A 17,145-nucleotide genomic window follows, 5' to 3' on the forward strand; every position below is an offset into this window, starting at 1 on the left:
CCATCCCCAAAAATGCTGAGAAAGCCCAGGACACTGGGGAGCTCTGACTAGGGAAACATGACTACCTTGTTCATTAACACCTTCCATGGGCTTCCAGGAACACTTTCTGATTTTAGAATAAAGTCCATATCCTTCCTGGGCCCAGGCTGTCATCTCATTTCCTCCCACGTGCCCCACCCCCCTTGCTCCAAGCACACAGCTCTCCCTCCCCGACTCCCCGCCTTTGCCGTCCCCCTCGGTCTAGAAACACTTAAGAGAGGGGCCTCTCCGAGGCAGCATCCTCCATCCCCTGACCCCCTTCATGGCACTCCCAGAACCTGAAATTATTAGCTCTTGTCTGCCTCTGTCTCCACTCCCACCCCAGAATGGGAACTGTGCACGCTCATCTCCCCAAGAATCAGGCCCACCTCAGTTGCCACAGTGATTGAGGGAATGAGCCTGGAAGATAAGAGCTGGGATAACGGTGGCTCACAGGCTCTGCCGGCAGACAAGGTGGAGGAGCCTGCCCACCACCCACTGGTCAGGACCGAGGCCTAGGACAAGTAAAAGAGGGAATGTAGTTGTCTTCAGGTACCTTAGAGCTGGAGTCAGGTACATACGACATTGAGGGAGGAGGATGGGGCGCCAGGAAGGGCTCCCCAAGCTCCAGGCCATGGTCCATGGGGACACAGGAAACTCCCGGGTCAGCGTCTCGGGCCGAGAGAGTTGTCCCCCTTCCTCACCCTCGCGGGTTCCCATCTGGCTAAGGCAGGAAGAGTTTGCCACTTTCCTCAATCCAGGGTCGGGAGATCGGAGGCCAAAGTAGGTGTTGGGCAGGGGAAAGCATTTGGCCAGGGCGGACTCCTTTGTCCTCCCTACCCGCAACCTGGGCGCCGCCCCGGGCCTGGCACCCGAAAGGGGTCCTTTTGCTGGAAAAGGTGAACTTCAGGTTCCTAATTTCGCGAGCGGCGGATGCTCAATGGCTCGCCTCCTACCCACCCACCTGCTCCAGCTCCCGCTGCCTCTCCTCGGTTAACCCTGGCTCCCTTCCTCCCCAAGGTCCCTATTTCAGTCCTCTTCTCAGTTCCGCTGCACACACACACACATACACCCCGGCTCCCGGCCCGCCGCAGGCTACCTGCGCCCAGCGCCGCTCCCGCAAGCCTGCAGCCACCAAGGGGTTAATGCCGGAGGCGGAGCGGCGCCTAAGAGCATGTTGGGAGCTGCGTGCGCTGCTGGGAAGCGTAGTTCCTCTTGCAGGTGGTAAAGCCAGTACGGGGTGGAGTCCCAGAGTAGGTGGCTGGGGTGTGGGAAAGGCTTCGGTCAGTCACCTGGCTGGGAGGTGGCGGAAGAACCTGGTTCCCGCTGCCCGGCGCCAGGGGGTTCCGGGGTCAGGTCTGAGGTCCTGGGTTGCTGCCAACTCTGACTGTGAGAAGCCACGCGGCTAAGTCCAGGACCGGGTGGGCAGTCCCAGCGGTAAACATCAGCAACTTCCCGAAATAGAGACACTTACAGCTGGGCTCAAGGCGCGAACAGGTGCGCGATCAGTGCAGGCTCTGGGGACCCGGTGGTGGCCTTACGTTTCAGCGCTAGTCAGACAGAACACATAAACACCGTCACCGCGGGTGGTAGAGTGCAGCCCGGCAACCAAAAGCAGGGGCGGAGAAGCGGAACCTACTTCCGATGTGGGGAAAGGTCTCTCTGCGGTGACATTTAGGCTGAAACCTCAGAAGGAGCCATCTGGAGAAGAGAGGAGACCAGTCTGTAGGGCAGGTGGAAGGAACTGGTAGGGAGGTGGCTAGGGGGAGTGCTGAGAGGGGAGGACGGACACATGAGCAAGGGCCGGTGTCTTCCGACCTCTGGAGGCCTCTATAAGGAGCTGGTATTTCACGCTAAGTGCAGCAGGCTCGGTGCCTGACCCACAGCCAATTCTCCCCCTTCATACTACACCTCCTTCCTCTCCCTTCATCGATTTATTCGTGTATTTTGCCAAAAGTGGACTACCCTGGTGGCTCAGACGGTAAAGCGTCTGTCTACAATGCGGGAGACCTGGGTTTGATCCCTGGGTGGGGAAGATTCCCTGGAGAAGGAAATGGCACCCCACTCCAGTACTCTTGCCTGGAAAATCCCATGGACCGAGGAGCTTGGTGCAGGCTACAGTCCATGGGGTCGCAAAGAGTCGGGCACCACTGAGCGATTTCACTTTCATTTTTGCCAAAAGTACTTTAAAGTAAATTAAACAATGCATGCATGCATGCTACGTCACTTCAGTCGTGTCCGACTCTGTGTGACCCTATGGACTTTAGCCTGCTGGGCTCGTCTGTCCATGGGATTCTCCAGACAAGAATACTGGCGTGGGTTGCCCTACCCTTCTTCAGGGGATCTCCCCACCCAGGGACTGAACCTGCCTCTCTTGCATCTCCTATATTGGCAGGCCGGGTTCTTTACCACCAGCGCCACCTGGGAAACTCATTAGATAGTACTTTTTACCAAACCTAGTAAAGTTAACAATAACTTTTTAAAAATATGTGTTTATTTATTTGGCATGTGGCTCTTTAGTTGCAGCATGCGGGATCTAATTCCCTGATCTAGTTCCCTCATCAGGGATGGAACCCAGGCCCCCGCTGCACTGGGAGCACAGAGTCTTAGCCTCTGGACCACCAGAAAAGTCCCCAACATAACATCTTAATATTATCTTATACATCCCACATTCAAATTTCCCTAGTTGTCCCCATAATGTCTTTTATAGCTAGTTGGTTCAAAGCAGAGACCAAACGAGGATTTTACGTCTCTTCAATCACTTCCAGTCTAGATGGAACCACCCTTCCCACCTCCTACCCACCTCACTTGCCTTTTTTTGGTCTTCATGATACTTACCTTTCTGAAGCGTCCTTTGAGATGCCCCATCAACATTCTGGATATGTTTGATGTTTCCTTGGGTGTTGTTAACTTGTTCCTCTGTCTCTAGTTCTCCCTGCACACCAGAAATTAGATCTAAAGGCTTGGAAGTGGAAGTGAAAGTCACTCAGTCGTGTCCAACTCTTTGTGATCCCATGGGCTGTCCATGGAATTCTCCAGGCCAGAATACTGGAATAGGTAGCCTTTTCCTTCTCCAGGGGATCGTCCCAACCTAGGGATCGAACCCAGGTCTCCCACATTGCAGGTGGATTCTTTACCAGCTAAGCCACAAGGAAAGCCCAGGAATACTGGGGTAGGTAGCCTATCCCCCTCCAGGGGATCTTCACCACCCAGGAATCGAGCTGGGGTCTCCTGCCTTGCAGGCGGATTCTTTACCAAGTGAGTTATCAGGGAAGCCCCGGTATCTCCTAGATGTTGCTCTATGCTCCAAATTGCATGACATTAGGATGCATCCAGCCTCTGGTTGTCTCACTTTAGTGGGAATGAAATTGATTACCGGTAAGGCTGTGACGGCCAGACTTCTGTGCTGTAAAGGTATGTTTCATACCGTGGGACCACTGAGTAATCTATGGGGGGATTTCTGTTTACTTAGTTCTGCTTGTACATTGCTTTTTAAACACAATGTAGTAGTAGTGTAGTTGCTTGTCATGTCCAACTCTTTGCAACCTCAGGGACTGTAGCCCACCAGGCTCCTCTGTCCGTGGGATTCTTTGGGATCCTCCAGGCAAGAATACTGCAGTGGGCAGCCATTCCCTTCTCCAGGGGATCTTCCGGACCCAGGGATTGAACCAAGGTCTGCATTGCAGGCATATTCTTCACCATCTGAGCCACCAGGGAACCCCTTAAACACAATGTATTGCACACTTAATAAACTACAGTACAGTGTAAACAAACTTTTCTACGCACTGGGAAACCAAAAAGTTCATGTGACTTGCTTTATGGCCATACTCACTGTACTGCCGTGTTCTGGAACTGAATCTGCAGTATCTCCGAGGTGTGCCTGTACATGGAATCTTTAGTGTGTAGCCTTTTGTGTCTTCTTTTGTCCTCATAGCATAATGCATTTGAGATCCATCTATGTTATGATGCTTATCAATCCTTCTTATTGCCGAGTAGTGTTCCACTGTGTAGGCATAGCAGCATGTTTATCCACTTACCAGCTGAGGGACATTGAGTTGTTTACATGAGGTTATCCTTTAGCATCATGCAAATACCCAGTTTCACATCACATCAACCTTTCACCTATTGGCTTTCTTATCATTGGTGATCCTTGCCTCAATCAAGTACTTAATTGGGAGTTACAAAATGGTGATTTTCAAATGCTGTCATTCCCTCTACATTAACTTGAATTCTTCTGTAAAGAAGAGCTTTTATTTAATTGATTAGGGTTATTTGGATATTATGAAATACTAAAAATACAGGATGAATTCTGAAACACTTCTCTTCAATTATCAATTTTTAGACTAAGAATTTGATGCAATAAAGTCCAATGGTGACAAATTAGGGTTGATTTCTTTGCGGGGAGGGGGTTTATCTTTTATGGACTCATATTTTTTTTACATTCAATAGCTAAATCTGTTCCCTGCCAAATCTTTATCTTTTCCCCCACTTATTGAAAGAGTACTGTTTTAGTCTTTCAGTTCAGTTCAGTCGCTCAGTCATATCCGACTCTTTGCAACCCCATGAACTGCAGCACGCCAGGCCTCCCTGTCCATCACCAACTTTCGGAGTTCACTCAAACTCATGTCCATCGATTCGGTGATGCCATCCAGCCATCTCATCCTCTGTCATCCCCATCTCCTCCTGCCCCCAATCCCTCCCAGCATCAGAGTCTTTTCCAATGAGTCAACTCTTCGCATGAGGTGGCCAAAGTATTGGAGTTTCAGCTTCAGCATCAGTCCTTCCAATGAATATTCAGGACTGATCTCCTTTAGGATTGACTGGTTGCATTCCTTGCAGTCCAAGGGACTCTCAAGAGTCTTCTCCAACACCATAGTTCAAAAGCATCAGTTCTTCAGCACTCAGCTTTCTTCACAGTCCAACTCTCACATCCATACATGACCACTGGAAAAACCATAGCCTTGACTAGACGGGGTATACAAACAGGTAAATACAATTTCTATTCTTAAGAAAGATTGGTAAAAGGCAAGTGAGTAAATACAAAACTACAACGCTGTGCTATGATAGCAATGAAAGGAGATTCTGTGATGACACAGAAGAGGGAATGCTACCTGGATAACCAAGCTTATATTACACATTTGATGAGACTTGGAATTTTTTTTGTGACTGCCACTTAATTTGCATTTTGTTCCCTGTTTTTTGCTTTTGTCTTCTTTTTCTTGTCCTCATATGGGCTACTTGAACATCTTTTAAAATTCCAGTTTGAATTAACTATATTGAGTGCATTACATTGTATATAGCCTTTCCAGTGGTTGATGTAGGTATTACTCTATACATATTTATTACACGTGTGTATATACTTGTCACAGTTCACTGATATTGACATTTTATCAATTTGTGTAAAGTGTAGAAAACTTATCTCCTTTTTCCCTCACTAGTTTATAACAACCTTCAATATCTCCTGTACATACATTGAAAACCACATCTAACAGTATTATATTTTGCTTCAAATATGTTGAACATATTTCAGAACACTCGAGAGAAGGAAAGTCTGCTGTACCCATGCTTTCATTCTTTCCATTATTCTTCATTCCTAATGTTTCAAGATTTGTTCTATCATGTTCCTTCTGTTTAGAGATCCTCCTTTAGACTTAAAATTTTTTTTATTTTATACTGGAGTATAGTTGATTTACCATTTTGTGTTAGTTTCAGGTATACAGCAAAGTGATTCAGGTTCATATATATATATATATATCTCCATTCTTTTTCAGATTCTTTTCCAATATGGGTTATTACAGAGTATTGAATGGAGTTCCCTGTGCTATGCAGCAGGTCCTTGTTGACTATTTTATATAGTAGTGTTTATATGGTAATCCCAACCTCTTAATCTATCCCTGCCCCCTACCCTTTCCCCTTTGGTAACCAAAATTGTATTCTCTATGCTTGTGAGTCTGTTTCTGCTTTGTAAGTAAGTTCGTTTGTATCACTGTTTTTAGATTCCACATCTAAGTGCTATCATGTGACGCTTGTCTTTGTCTAACTTACTTCATTTAGTATAATAATATCGAGGTCCATCCATGCTGCTGCAAATGGCATTGCTTCATTTTTGTGGCCGGGTAGTACTCCCCTGTGTGTAGCACCACATCTTCATCCGCTCATCTGTCAATGGACGTTTAGGTTGCTCACTATCTTGGCTATTATAAGTCGTGCTTCCATGTGTACTGGAGTGCATGTATCTTTTCAAATCATGCTTTCTTCCAGATATACACCCAGGAATGGGATTACTGGATCATAGTGTAGCTCTGTTTTTAATTTTAAAAGGAAACACCATACTGTTCTCCATAAGTGTTTGTACCAATTTACTTTCCCACCAACAGTGCATGAGGGTTCCTTTTTCTCCACACCCTCTCCAGCATGTATTGTTAGTAGATTTTTTGATGGTGGCCATTCTGACTGATGTGAGATGCTACCTCATTGTAGTTTTGATTTGCATTTCTCTAATAATTAGCAATGTTGAGCATAGCTTTTCATGTGCTTTTTGGCCATCTGTATGTCTCTGGGAAAATGTCTGTTAAAATCTTTTGCCCATTTTTTGATTTGGTTATTTGATATTGAGCTGCATGAGTTGTTTATGTATTTGGGGATTAATCCCTGTTGGTCACATCATTTGTAAATATTTTCTCTTGTCTTTTTATTTATGGTTTCCTTTTAGCCTTTTTTTATTTTTATATTAGAACTGCTGGTGACAATTATATTAGTTATTCCTCATCTGCAAATGTCTTGCTCTCCCCCTTTACTCTTTAAAATGTCTTACAATTTTGTCATTTTAAAAAATTGAAATATAGTTAATTTATATTATATTAGTTTCAGATGTGCAACATAGGGATTCAATGTTTTTATAGTTATACTCCATTTAAAGTTATTATAAGACATTGACTGTATACTCTGTGCTGTACATGTGTCCCTGAAGCTTATTTATTTTACACATAAAATAAAGAGGTTTGTACCTCTTAATCCCCTACTCCTGTCTATTCCTCCCCTCTTCTGTCTTCCCACTGGTAAGTATTAGTGTATTCTCTATGTCTATGGATCTGTTTGTTTTCTTCTATTCATTCATTTCTTGGATCTACATGTCAGTGATGTCATACAATATTTTGTCTTTCTGATTTATTTTACTAAGCATAAAACTCTCCTGGGTCCATCTATATTTTTGTAAAAAGCAAAATTTCATTATTTTTTATGGATTAGTGACATGTATAATATATTACGAACATTGAGGTATGTGTATCTTTTTGAATTAGTGTCTTTATTTCCTGCAGATAAATACCCAGAAGTCAGATTGCTGGATTACATGATAGTTCTATTGCTATTTTTGTGAGGAAACTCAATATAGCTTCTACAGTGACTATACCAATTTATATTCCTACCAACAATGAACAAGGGTTCCCTTTTCTCCACATCCTTGCCAACATTTTTATTTGTAGTCTTTTTGGTAATAGCCATTCCGACAGGTGGGAGGTGATATCTCATTGCGGTTGTGATTTGCATTTCTTTAATAATTAGCTGAGCATCTTTTCATTGCCGGTTGGCCATTCCTATGTCTTCTTTGGAAAAATGATTATTTAAATTTTCTGCTCATTTTTCAGTCGGGTTGTTTCCTTTTTTGATATTGAGTTCTGGGTGCATTTATATATTTTGGATATTAATCCCTTACCAGTCATAGAATTTGCAATTATTTTCTCCCATTGTGTAGACTTTTTTGTCAGTGGTTTCCTTTGCTGTGCCAAAGTGCTTAAGTTTAATTATATGCCATTTTTAAATTTTTTCTTATGTTTCCTTTGCCTTAGGAAGAAAAAAAATCCCTCCCCCCAAATTGCTACAATTTATGTCAGAGTATTCTGCCTATGTTTTCTTCAAGTTTTATCATATCTGGTCTTACATTTAGGTCTTTAATCCATTTTGATTTTTTTTATGGTATGAGAAATGTTCTAATTTCATTCTTTTACTCACCCTTTACTCTTTATATATATATATTTCTTTCTTTGGCTGTGCTAGGTTTTACTTGCAGCACGCAGGATCTTTAGTTGTCCCATGTGGGATCTTTAGCTGTGGCACATGGGATCTTTAATTTTTATTATCTATCTATTTCTGGCTGTGCTGGGTCTTCACTGCTGTCTGGGCTTTCTTTTCAGTGTGCAGGCTTCTCGTTGCAGTGGCTTCTCTTGTTGTGGAGCACAGGCTCCAGGTGGTGGGCTTCAGTAGTTGCCACTTGCGGACTCAGTAATTGTGACACACAGGCCCAATTTTCCTGCAACGTGTGGGAACTTCCCAGACCTGGAATCGAACCCATGTCCCCTGCATTGGCAGGTGGACTCTCAACTACTGGACCACCAGGGAAGTCCCCATGTGGGATCTTTAGATGTATCCTGGGAACTCTTAGTTGCAGCACGTGGGGTCTAGTTCCTTGACCAGGGATGGAACTCGGGCCCCCTGTACTGGACCCCCAGGGAAGTCCCTTGTCCTTTACTCTTGAGGTGATTTTCTCTGAATACAGAATTCTGGGCTGACATTTCTTGTCTTTCAGGGCCTGAAACGTGCTGTGTTTGTTGTCTTTGGGCTCTGCGGCTTCTGATGCGGTATTCAGTCATTTGAATTGTTTCCGCCGATATGTAAGGTGTCATCTCTGTCTTGCTGCTTTCAGGATATGTTTTTCTTTTCTTTAGTTCTCAGAAGTTTGATTATGATGTATCTTGACATAAATTTCTTTAGATTCAACCTGTGTGGAGTTCATTCAGCTTCTCAGCTCTATACATTTGTGTCCTTTGGCATGTTCTGGAAAACATTAGTCATTATTTCTTTGGGTTCTTCTCTGCTCTACCCTCCTGCTTCTTACCTTCTGGGACTCTGACACCACGAGCACTGATCTTTTGTTAACAGTCCTACAGGTCCTTGAGGGTCTATTTTATTTATTTTTTTGTTCTTGTTGTTTTCCAAGTTATCTTCCCTCTGTTGTTTAGACTGGGTAATTTCTATTATCCTCAAATCCAGATTCTTTTTTCTGTTGTTAAGTTCACCCATTGAGATTTTTACTTGGGCTATTGTAGTTTTCGGTTCTAAAATGTTTATCTTGTTCTTTCTATCTTCTATTTCTCTGCTGAGACTTGAGGCATTTTTAGGATGGCTGCTTTAAAATCCTTAGCATAGACTTGTAACATCTGAGACATTCTAGTGTTGGCGTTTGTCTTTTTTTGAGTTGAAATTTTGTTGGTTCTTGGTACAATGGTTTTTAAAAATTGAATTCTAAACATTTTGGGTATTATGAGACTGGATCGTGTTTAAATCTTCTCTTTTAGCAGGACTTCTCTGACATGGTGCTAGTGGGGGAAGGGCTATGCCACCTCCTGCCAGCTTGGGTAGGGTCTAAGCTCCCACTCAGCCTTTGTAGGCATGGGTGGAAGGGGGACTGCAGTTCTACAGGGTGTGGCCAGAGGACAGCCCTTATTGTCTCTAACTTTTCTGTGCTGCCCGGCTGTCCTTTTCCTCGTCTACTGCTTAGAGAAAGCAGGCTTTTGTCGGGGCTTCCTTTGTGTGTTGGTGTTTCTAGGCGGTCAGGTTCTCCATCACTCAGCCTGGGATACATGAAACAAAAAGAAAATCTAAGGCACTTTTTGCTGTATTGTTCTTCAGGTCTTGAGGATCCTAGCCAGTCTGCTGTCTCATCACCTTTCGTAGTCTTATGTTTTATAAAAAATGTCCAAGGTTTTTAGCTGCACTTAGTGGGAGGAACAGAGAAAAGCCCATCTGTTCCATTTCTCCAGAAGCAGAAGCCAGGAGGGGAGTCAGGCCTTATCTCTTTAAATTGTCCCATCTTTAGCCAGTGTGTCAAGCTGGCTCCTGTTGACATGACTCATTTTTGATAGCTTCCTTGGACCCTGAGATTTCCCTGGTGGCTCAGATGGTAAAAGCGTCTGCCTACAATGTGGGAGAAACTGGGTTTGATCCCTGGGTCAGGAAGATCCCCTGGAGAAGGAAATGGCAACCCACTCCAGTATTCTTGCCTGGAAAATCCCATGGACGGAGGAGCCTGATAGGCTACAGTCCATGCCTGATAGGCAAAGAGTCGGACACGACTGAGTGGCTTCACTTTCACTTTTGGACCCTGAGATGTTCTAGGCTCCCCCTATACTCTCCCTGCCCTAGACCTGGGATCAGTCTTTTCTACAAACGGCCCTGGATGGCCTAAGACAGTCCTGGGAAGCCCTCTGTCTTAGTCTGTTCAGGCTGCTATAACAAAATACCATGGACTGGGTGGGTTAAATAGCAGACATCTATTTCTCACAGTTCCAGAGACTGCGAAGTCCACGTTCAAGTCAGAATCAGGTCTTGGTGAGGCTCTCTCCTGCTTTGTTGGACAGCTGTCTTCTTGCTGTTCTTATATGGCCTTTCCTCCGTACATGTTTATAGCGAGAGTCTGTCTTACTTTTTTTATAAGAGCACTAATCCCATCATGCAGGTCTCATGACTTCATTTGAACCTAATTACTTCCCGGAGGCCCCACCTCCTAAAACCCTCTCACTGGGGTTGGGGCTTGGACATAGGAATTTAGGGGTGGGGTCACAATCATCCAGCCCATTATCCCATTCCCCTTGCCAATGAGTGGTTCAGCCATGGGCCCTCTCTCTTCCTAGAGATGACACAGAGGCAAGGGCTTTTCTCCTTTCGCTACTTGGGGCATCTGGTGTTAAGGCCACCTACTTGCTGCCAGCTTCAAGACAAGGCCAGCACAGAGAGGGCAGAGCCAAGAGCATCCTAGGACCAGGAGCTGGAGCCCTGATTCTCCTGTCTACAGACAAGCTGTCTCGTTTTGGTCCTCCTTCTGCCTCACCCCTGACCAGCCTCAGTCAGCAGCTGAGAAAAGAAAATGTACCATAGGTCAGCGTATCACTTGGTCTCTGTCACGAAAACCTCTGATCTGAACCCTAAAGAAATCACGCACACTTCTTTACACTTTCCACACTTCTGTTTATTCTCCCTTCTCTGGAAAACCATTGATAAGTGCCTTTCACAGGGGAGGGAAGGCAATGCTAGAAGTGTTCTCAGGATCCCAGGCTGGATTCTCAGGTGGTCACCTAGGAAGTCAGAGATCCAGGAGACCAGACCCTCAGGGTCCTGGAGCTGGGGCTGCCCCCTACTGAGAAGTTCGAGGGCAGCTCCACACGGGGCCCTGTGCTCTTCTTCTCAGCCCACGGAGTTCATCAGGGTTTGGGCCTGCTTTAAGTCTGCAGTGGGGAGAGGCAGGCAAGCAGGCAGCAGTTAGGCAGGACCTCAGGGCGCCCCTTACCCTCCCGATACAGCCGAGCCTCACCTGCCAGGAGGACCCTGAACTTGTCTGCTGAGAGGGACATGGCAACAGGCTGGACCGGGCCACCTGGGGCAGCGGCCACCTCCAGCCGCAGGTGGACCAAAGGCTCTTCCACGGTGCGCAGCAGGCTAGAGCTCAGGGTGTAGTCCACCCGCCAGCCCACGCCTACCAGCCTGTTCACTGTGAGACCGAGAGGGGCTTGAGGTCACAGGCCAAGGAGCCAGGTGGCCCAAACCCTCACCCCGGCTCAACCCTGAACCCTCCAGGGCTCTGTGGCCTTTGAGAAGCTCTCATCCCTCTGACCCAAGAAGTCAGATTACCCAGGGAAGGTCTCACAGGAGAGAAACCTGGGCAGGAGCCAGGAATCCCAGCCTGTGACTGCTTGACACGACGTGGTTAAGTATCCTTTCTGAACAAACACCTTCCAAACCACAGGCACCTTCCAGAATGAAGCCCAGACCCAACCCAGGCCCACCCTGCACTCACCCCGCAAGCTGCAGGCCCGCAGGCGCGCCTGCAGGGAGCTCTGCTTCTCCTCGTAGCAGCGACAGAGGCTGGCCGCGTGCTCTGGGGACGAAAGGAGGTCCCCTGAGCTAGCAGATGGGGGCTCAGGCTTAGGCGGCTTAGAGCGCAGGTCTCAGGCTCCTGGCCCAGAGAAGGCAAGGTGTGTCCCAGGGTCACACAGCCTGACCTCTGCCCAGCACTCCTCGGCCTACAGGTCACCCTCCTGCCTGCCCTCATCCCCATACCTTTGGGCAGCCCCAGCTGCTGCAGCTCGCTGGACAAGGACTCGCCATCCACGTTGTGCTTGGCCGCACTGGAGAGGATGAAACTCAGCACCGCCACCGTGGCCTTCACATCGCCTGACTCTGGGGGGAGCCATGGGTGGAGTGGGGGGGTGTCACTGCGGCCCCAAACACCTCCTGTGGCCCCACTATCTTCAGCTCAGGGTACCCAGGCCTCCTAAAGCCACGAGCACTGCCACTGCCCCACCAGGAGCTGGTGGAGGCCTTGGGGTGGCAGTGCCTTTCCTCCCTTATCTCCTCCGCTGGGGCCAGCGGGTCAGAGGAGGCTGGGAGGAGGGGCCTTCGTGCCAGGCCCCAGGTCGAGTACCCAGGGTCACCCAAAGGTCTGTGGAGCCAGTGGGGTGCTCACCAAACCTGGCGTCCATGGTAAGCTTCAGGATCTTCTCATACTGTGAAGAAAGGAGGCTCTCAGGGCGGGGCTGGTCCCCAACTCACCAACCCCCTGGCTTGGACCCTGTGGTAAGGATATGAGGTATCCAGGGAGGGTGGGAGCTGATCACCCACCCCCCTAGGTCTGGTGCACTTTCAGGCCAGTGGGGTCACCGGGTCATGGGACCATGGTGGGCAGGGTCCTGTACTCACGTCAATCCCCTCTCCCAGAAGGTCCTTCAGCACCTGGCCACACAGCAGCCTCAGCTTCACAGAGGACTGGAGGGGGAGGCCTTATATCAGTTAGACTGACCCACTTCACACAGGCATGCTGAGGGGCTGGCCACATGATCAGTCACACAGCATGTGAGAATGGCCCAAGAGGGCTGAGACCCCAACTCAAGAGTGACCTCACCACCCTCCACCCACCCAAGAGCCCCCAGGTGCAATCCCTCCCTGTCCCCCACCCCCAAGATCCCGTGCACTCAACAATCTTGGCCAGCGTGCTGATCTCTGCCAGGACCCAGTCAGGACAGTCCAGGTCACCACAGAATCGGAACCTCTGCAAGAGAGTGAGGCAGGTGGTCAGGCTGGAGGGCGGGCTGACATACGCTCAGGCGTCTCCCGCGCTAGCTCCTCAGGGTCCCTGCTCCCTGCCAAGATGGATGAACTCTGGCCACTTGTTCTCCCCTACTACTAGGCTGTCTGGAGAACACTCTCCCTGACTCTTCCTGCCACCAAACCTTGTTCTGATGTGTGTCCCAGGCATGCACCTGTTCTACGGACATGCCTGGGTGCCTGCTCTGTGGGAGAACCCACTGTAAGCGCTGGGGGTGCCGCACGGAACACATGCCCCTCTCACCTGCTCTTCCTTTCCCCCTCCAGCTCCAGCTATACTGGGCTCCCTGTTGCTTCTACTGCAAATTAAACGTGGCTTGCTCTCTCATTTCACTCAGGTCTCTGCCCAAATGACACCTCTTCTGATGGGCTTTCTGTGACTATTTGCTTTCTTAAATAGCCCCTCACACAAGGTAGTTTGGGAAGGTCAGCAGATGTATTCATTATCTTGATCATGGTAATGTTTTCATGAGCATACCCGTCAAAACTTATTGAACCATACATTTACACATGCATGATTTATGTTGACTTTAGCTCAAAGAAGCAGTTTAAACAGCTTTTCACCATCATGTTCTAGCTCCTTCCTTTTTGATTTCCACAGCATTTATCACATCACATATCACATTTTATTATTTATCCAAGGTCTCTCTTCTGTTAGAATGCAAACCCACCCAGTCAACCACATATTGATAATATCCTCCACCCGCCTGATCCACTGTCCTTTGCCCTGTTTCTGCAGCAAAGCTCTAACGCACACAATGTACATGTTCATCTCTTCACGCCTCTACCTGCACTGCTTTCAGATTTTGGGAACAAAACCTGCAAACTGGAGACACAATGAATCCACATTCTCCTGATTCTGTCAGGCCCTCAAGGCAGCCCTATTAACTCCATGTCGTCTACTTTGCCCACTGTTCACTGTTCACTTCAGACCTGCTCCATGACCCTGCCACCTCCAGACCTCCTTTCTGGCCTGCCACCCCCTTGATCACGTGACCCCAGTGAAGTCCTCTAGCCATGGTCACAAATGACTTTTGTCACTAAACCTAGTCTTCCTCTTCCTTAGCTCATCCACAACAGCAGACACAAACCCATCCTTCTTGAAGCAACATACTCTTCTGGATTTCTCCCTCGGGCCTGGCCTCCGTCTCATTTGCTGGCTCACCCCTCCCCACCCCCAGCCCCCCAATGGTGATCTCAGCAGACTGCCTGCTGTCATTACCCTGAGGCAAGGCACTGGGACCACTGGTGAGGTGGTGGGGTGTTAAGGAAAGTCTGGGGCTTCTTTCCCTACTTCAGGGATTTTTAACTGTTTTGTGGCATGGACTCATTAGGCATCTGGTGAAGGCTTACAGGCCTCTCTCAAAACAATGTTTTCAAATGAATAAAGTACATAGGAAAAACTACGCATGAAAGATACTAATTAAAAGTTATCAAAATAGGTAGTTCCCTGGTTGCCTAGTGGTTAGGACCCTGGGCTTTCACTGCTGTGGCCCTCAGTTCAATCCCTGATCAGGGAACAGAGATTCCTCAAGCCACATGGTGTGACAGGGGGAAAAAAAAAAGTTATCAAAATATTCAAAACCAATCGGTGACGTGACATATGTTTCAATTCAAGTGATGAAAGTGATTTGGAAATGAGCATAAATGTGTAAATAACGCCAACAGCTGTGACATGCAAATATCTGATTTCTATTAGTGACAAAGTCAGAGGTCCTGCTAATACTGGGGTCTGTTGCCAACATTCACAACTGGAGGAAATATTAAATTTCAGTTTGAAGTTAGTGAAAATTGAGACATAGTATTTTCCTAAGTTTATGGGCCCCTGACTTCTACCCGCTGGACTATTTTATCATCTCTGGACTTTCTCTGACTTCTACCATCTATGTATTATTTACATTTTTACCATAAGAATGTGTTCCTTGTGTAATTTCTTAAAATACCAGCATTTCTCTAGGTTCTGTCCTAGGCCCTTTCTTCTGAACTCACACTGTGGCTGAGACAGATCATCTTGCTGATGACTCCCAAATTTATAACTGCCATCGTATTGTAGATCTCTTCTGAACTCCAGGCCCTTAAATCCAGACTGTCTCCTACCTGGTGCACCTGGGCACTTAGAGGCCTCACTAAACATGAATCACAGTGACTGGTTCTCTTCCCTCTGAAACCTGCCCCTACCTGTCCCACCACCACTGAGCACCAGTACCTGGGAACCAAACCCAGCTCCCTCCCTCTCCCTTCTCCCTCATGCATTTAGTCTCTGAGCCCCACTGATCTCCTCCACTTCTATCTCCACTCTCTCAAGTCACTACCACCTCCTGGGTGGGGGAGTGTCTGCTGCCCCAGGCTGTTCCCCTCTCCCTTTCTCAACAAATCAGCTGAAAGGCTCTTCCTCATTTCCCTGCCGTCCTTTCTTAAAAGTCCAAACTCCTCTCAAGACCCAGCAAGCTGTGGTCTTTGCTTATCTGTCGAGCCTCATCGTTCACTAGCCTCTAGTTTCTACTCTTCCAGGTGATGAAATGCATTCATTCCTACCGTTCCGAGCTCACTCACCTGAAGTCTTTGAATGCTGTCCCCTATCTGAAGATACAGCCTCCCACCAGCCCCCTTCCATGCCTCCCAATTCCTGGTACACTAGCTGCTTTCTTTCTGCCCCAGCAAGCTTTCTTCCCGGCTCCCAGGCCCTCAGGTGATGTCATCCTTGGGAAGCCTTCTGGCACTATGCACAAGGTGAGTTTAGTCCCTCCCGGCTCAGGTCTTAACTGTGACTGCCCATTTTAATTGGCAAACCTCCAACTCTGCCCTTCCCTCCTGCAGCCTAAGTGCTAGTGCCTGGCACTGTCCCGGTATACAGTAGGCACTCATAATCTGTTAAAGGAATGAAGGAATGGAGAAGTGGAGAAGTTTCCACCCCGTATATACTCCTTTCTGCCTCTGGGAAGAGCAAAGGGATTTCCTAACAATGCAGAAGACTGAGCGAAATTGTGAATAAGTTTTCCGCCAAGTTCTACAGGAAGGCTGGGAGGCCCGCCTTCGGGACGTCCTACTCAGGGGCAGAGAAAGGCCTGGAGAGACAAGCCCCAGCTCCTGCCCCCGAGAGTTCGGGCCCTTCCTTCCAGTAAAGACACTCCAAGCCTGCCGTCCTGCCCTGCTGGAGGAGGACGGAGGGAGGCTTTTCTTTACCAGACCCTCGGCTTTAACGACCGCACCTAAGTGTCTGCTCCGCGGCCCAGGCAGATTTCCCATTTCCTTCCCGCAGCAGCGGCGGGGTAATTTGGGGCTCCTACCATGCCCGCCCTCAGCAACCACAGCCTCGTATCAACCCTCATCCCTCACCATTGCTCCAGGAAGCCCGCGCCCAGGACTTTCACCTTCCGGTCGCGCCGAGTCAGCTGATGCAGCCGTCACGTGACGCTGGGCGGGGCTTCCTGGGATCAAGGCGGGAGCCAGTCGCCTAGCGTCACGGGAGCGAAACACGGAGTCCTTCTGTCAGCCCCCAGAACCTTTCCCCGGGAGGGACCAGCGCCAACCCCCAGATTAACTGAAAACAGAACCAAAGCAGCAGAAAGAGGGAGTGGAAGCCGTTTAATTTGTTCTCTTTAAGGCAGAGGAGGCCTTCCTTTCTGCAGTGGTATTCAGGTCGTTTCCATGTTTCCCATCTGTAAGCAGTGCCCTTACTATACAGGTGTGGGTTGTGGCAAAAGATACATTTGTAAAACTTTATTGGAATAGAATGCACATACAGGAAATTGTACATAGTACAAATACAGAGCTTAATGAATTTTCATAAACGGTACGCCCCGTGTAACCAACACCCAAATAAGGAAACATTACCAGTACCTTAGATACCTCCTTCAAGTGCCTGGTAGTGCCTGGGTATTTTATTTCATTTTGATGAATCCCTTTAGTTGCATAGCAAAAAGCCTGTAAGAGTTGACATGCTCAGAATGCTTTTGCAGCTTCACCAACATC

General features: G+C 47.9%; 1 protein-coding gene across 2 annotated transcripts; it reads right to left on the reverse strand.

Moving 5' to 3' along the window:
- Positions 1-11,088: 11,088 nt before the first annotated feature.
- COMMD4 (COMM domain containing 4) lies at positions 11,089-16,538 on the reverse strand. Of its 2 annotated transcripts, none has more exons than XM_068991227.1 (8): positions 16,510-16,538; positions 13,046-13,117; positions 12,769-12,834; positions 12,536-12,575; positions 12,130-12,249; positions 11,867-11,947; positions 11,384-11,560; positions 11,089-11,297 (listed from the first exon to the last, which is right to left on the reverse strand). In XM_068991227.1, the coding sequence occupies exons 1-8, from the start codon at positions 16,510-16,512 to the stop codon at positions 11,257-11,259; spliced, it is 600 nt and encodes a 199-aa protein (XP_068847328.1). In that variant the 5' UTR covers positions 16,513-16,538; the 3' UTR covers positions 11,089-11,256. The 2 variants fall into 2 exon arrangements, with proteins under 2 accessions (XP_068847328.1, XP_068847329.1); XM_068991228.1 differs by lacking the exon at positions 16,510-16,538 and adding an exon at positions 16,461-16,465.
- Between the last annotated feature and the right edge of the window lie 607 nt (positions 16,539-17,145).

Source organism: Capricornis sumatraensis, chromosome 19 (genome assembly GCF_032405125.1).
Source record: "Capricornis sumatraensis isolate serow.1 chromosome 19, serow.2, whole genome shotgun sequence".
Lineage (NCBI taxonomy): Eukaryota > Metazoa > Chordata > Mammalia > Artiodactyla > Bovidae > Capricornis > Capricornis sumatraensis.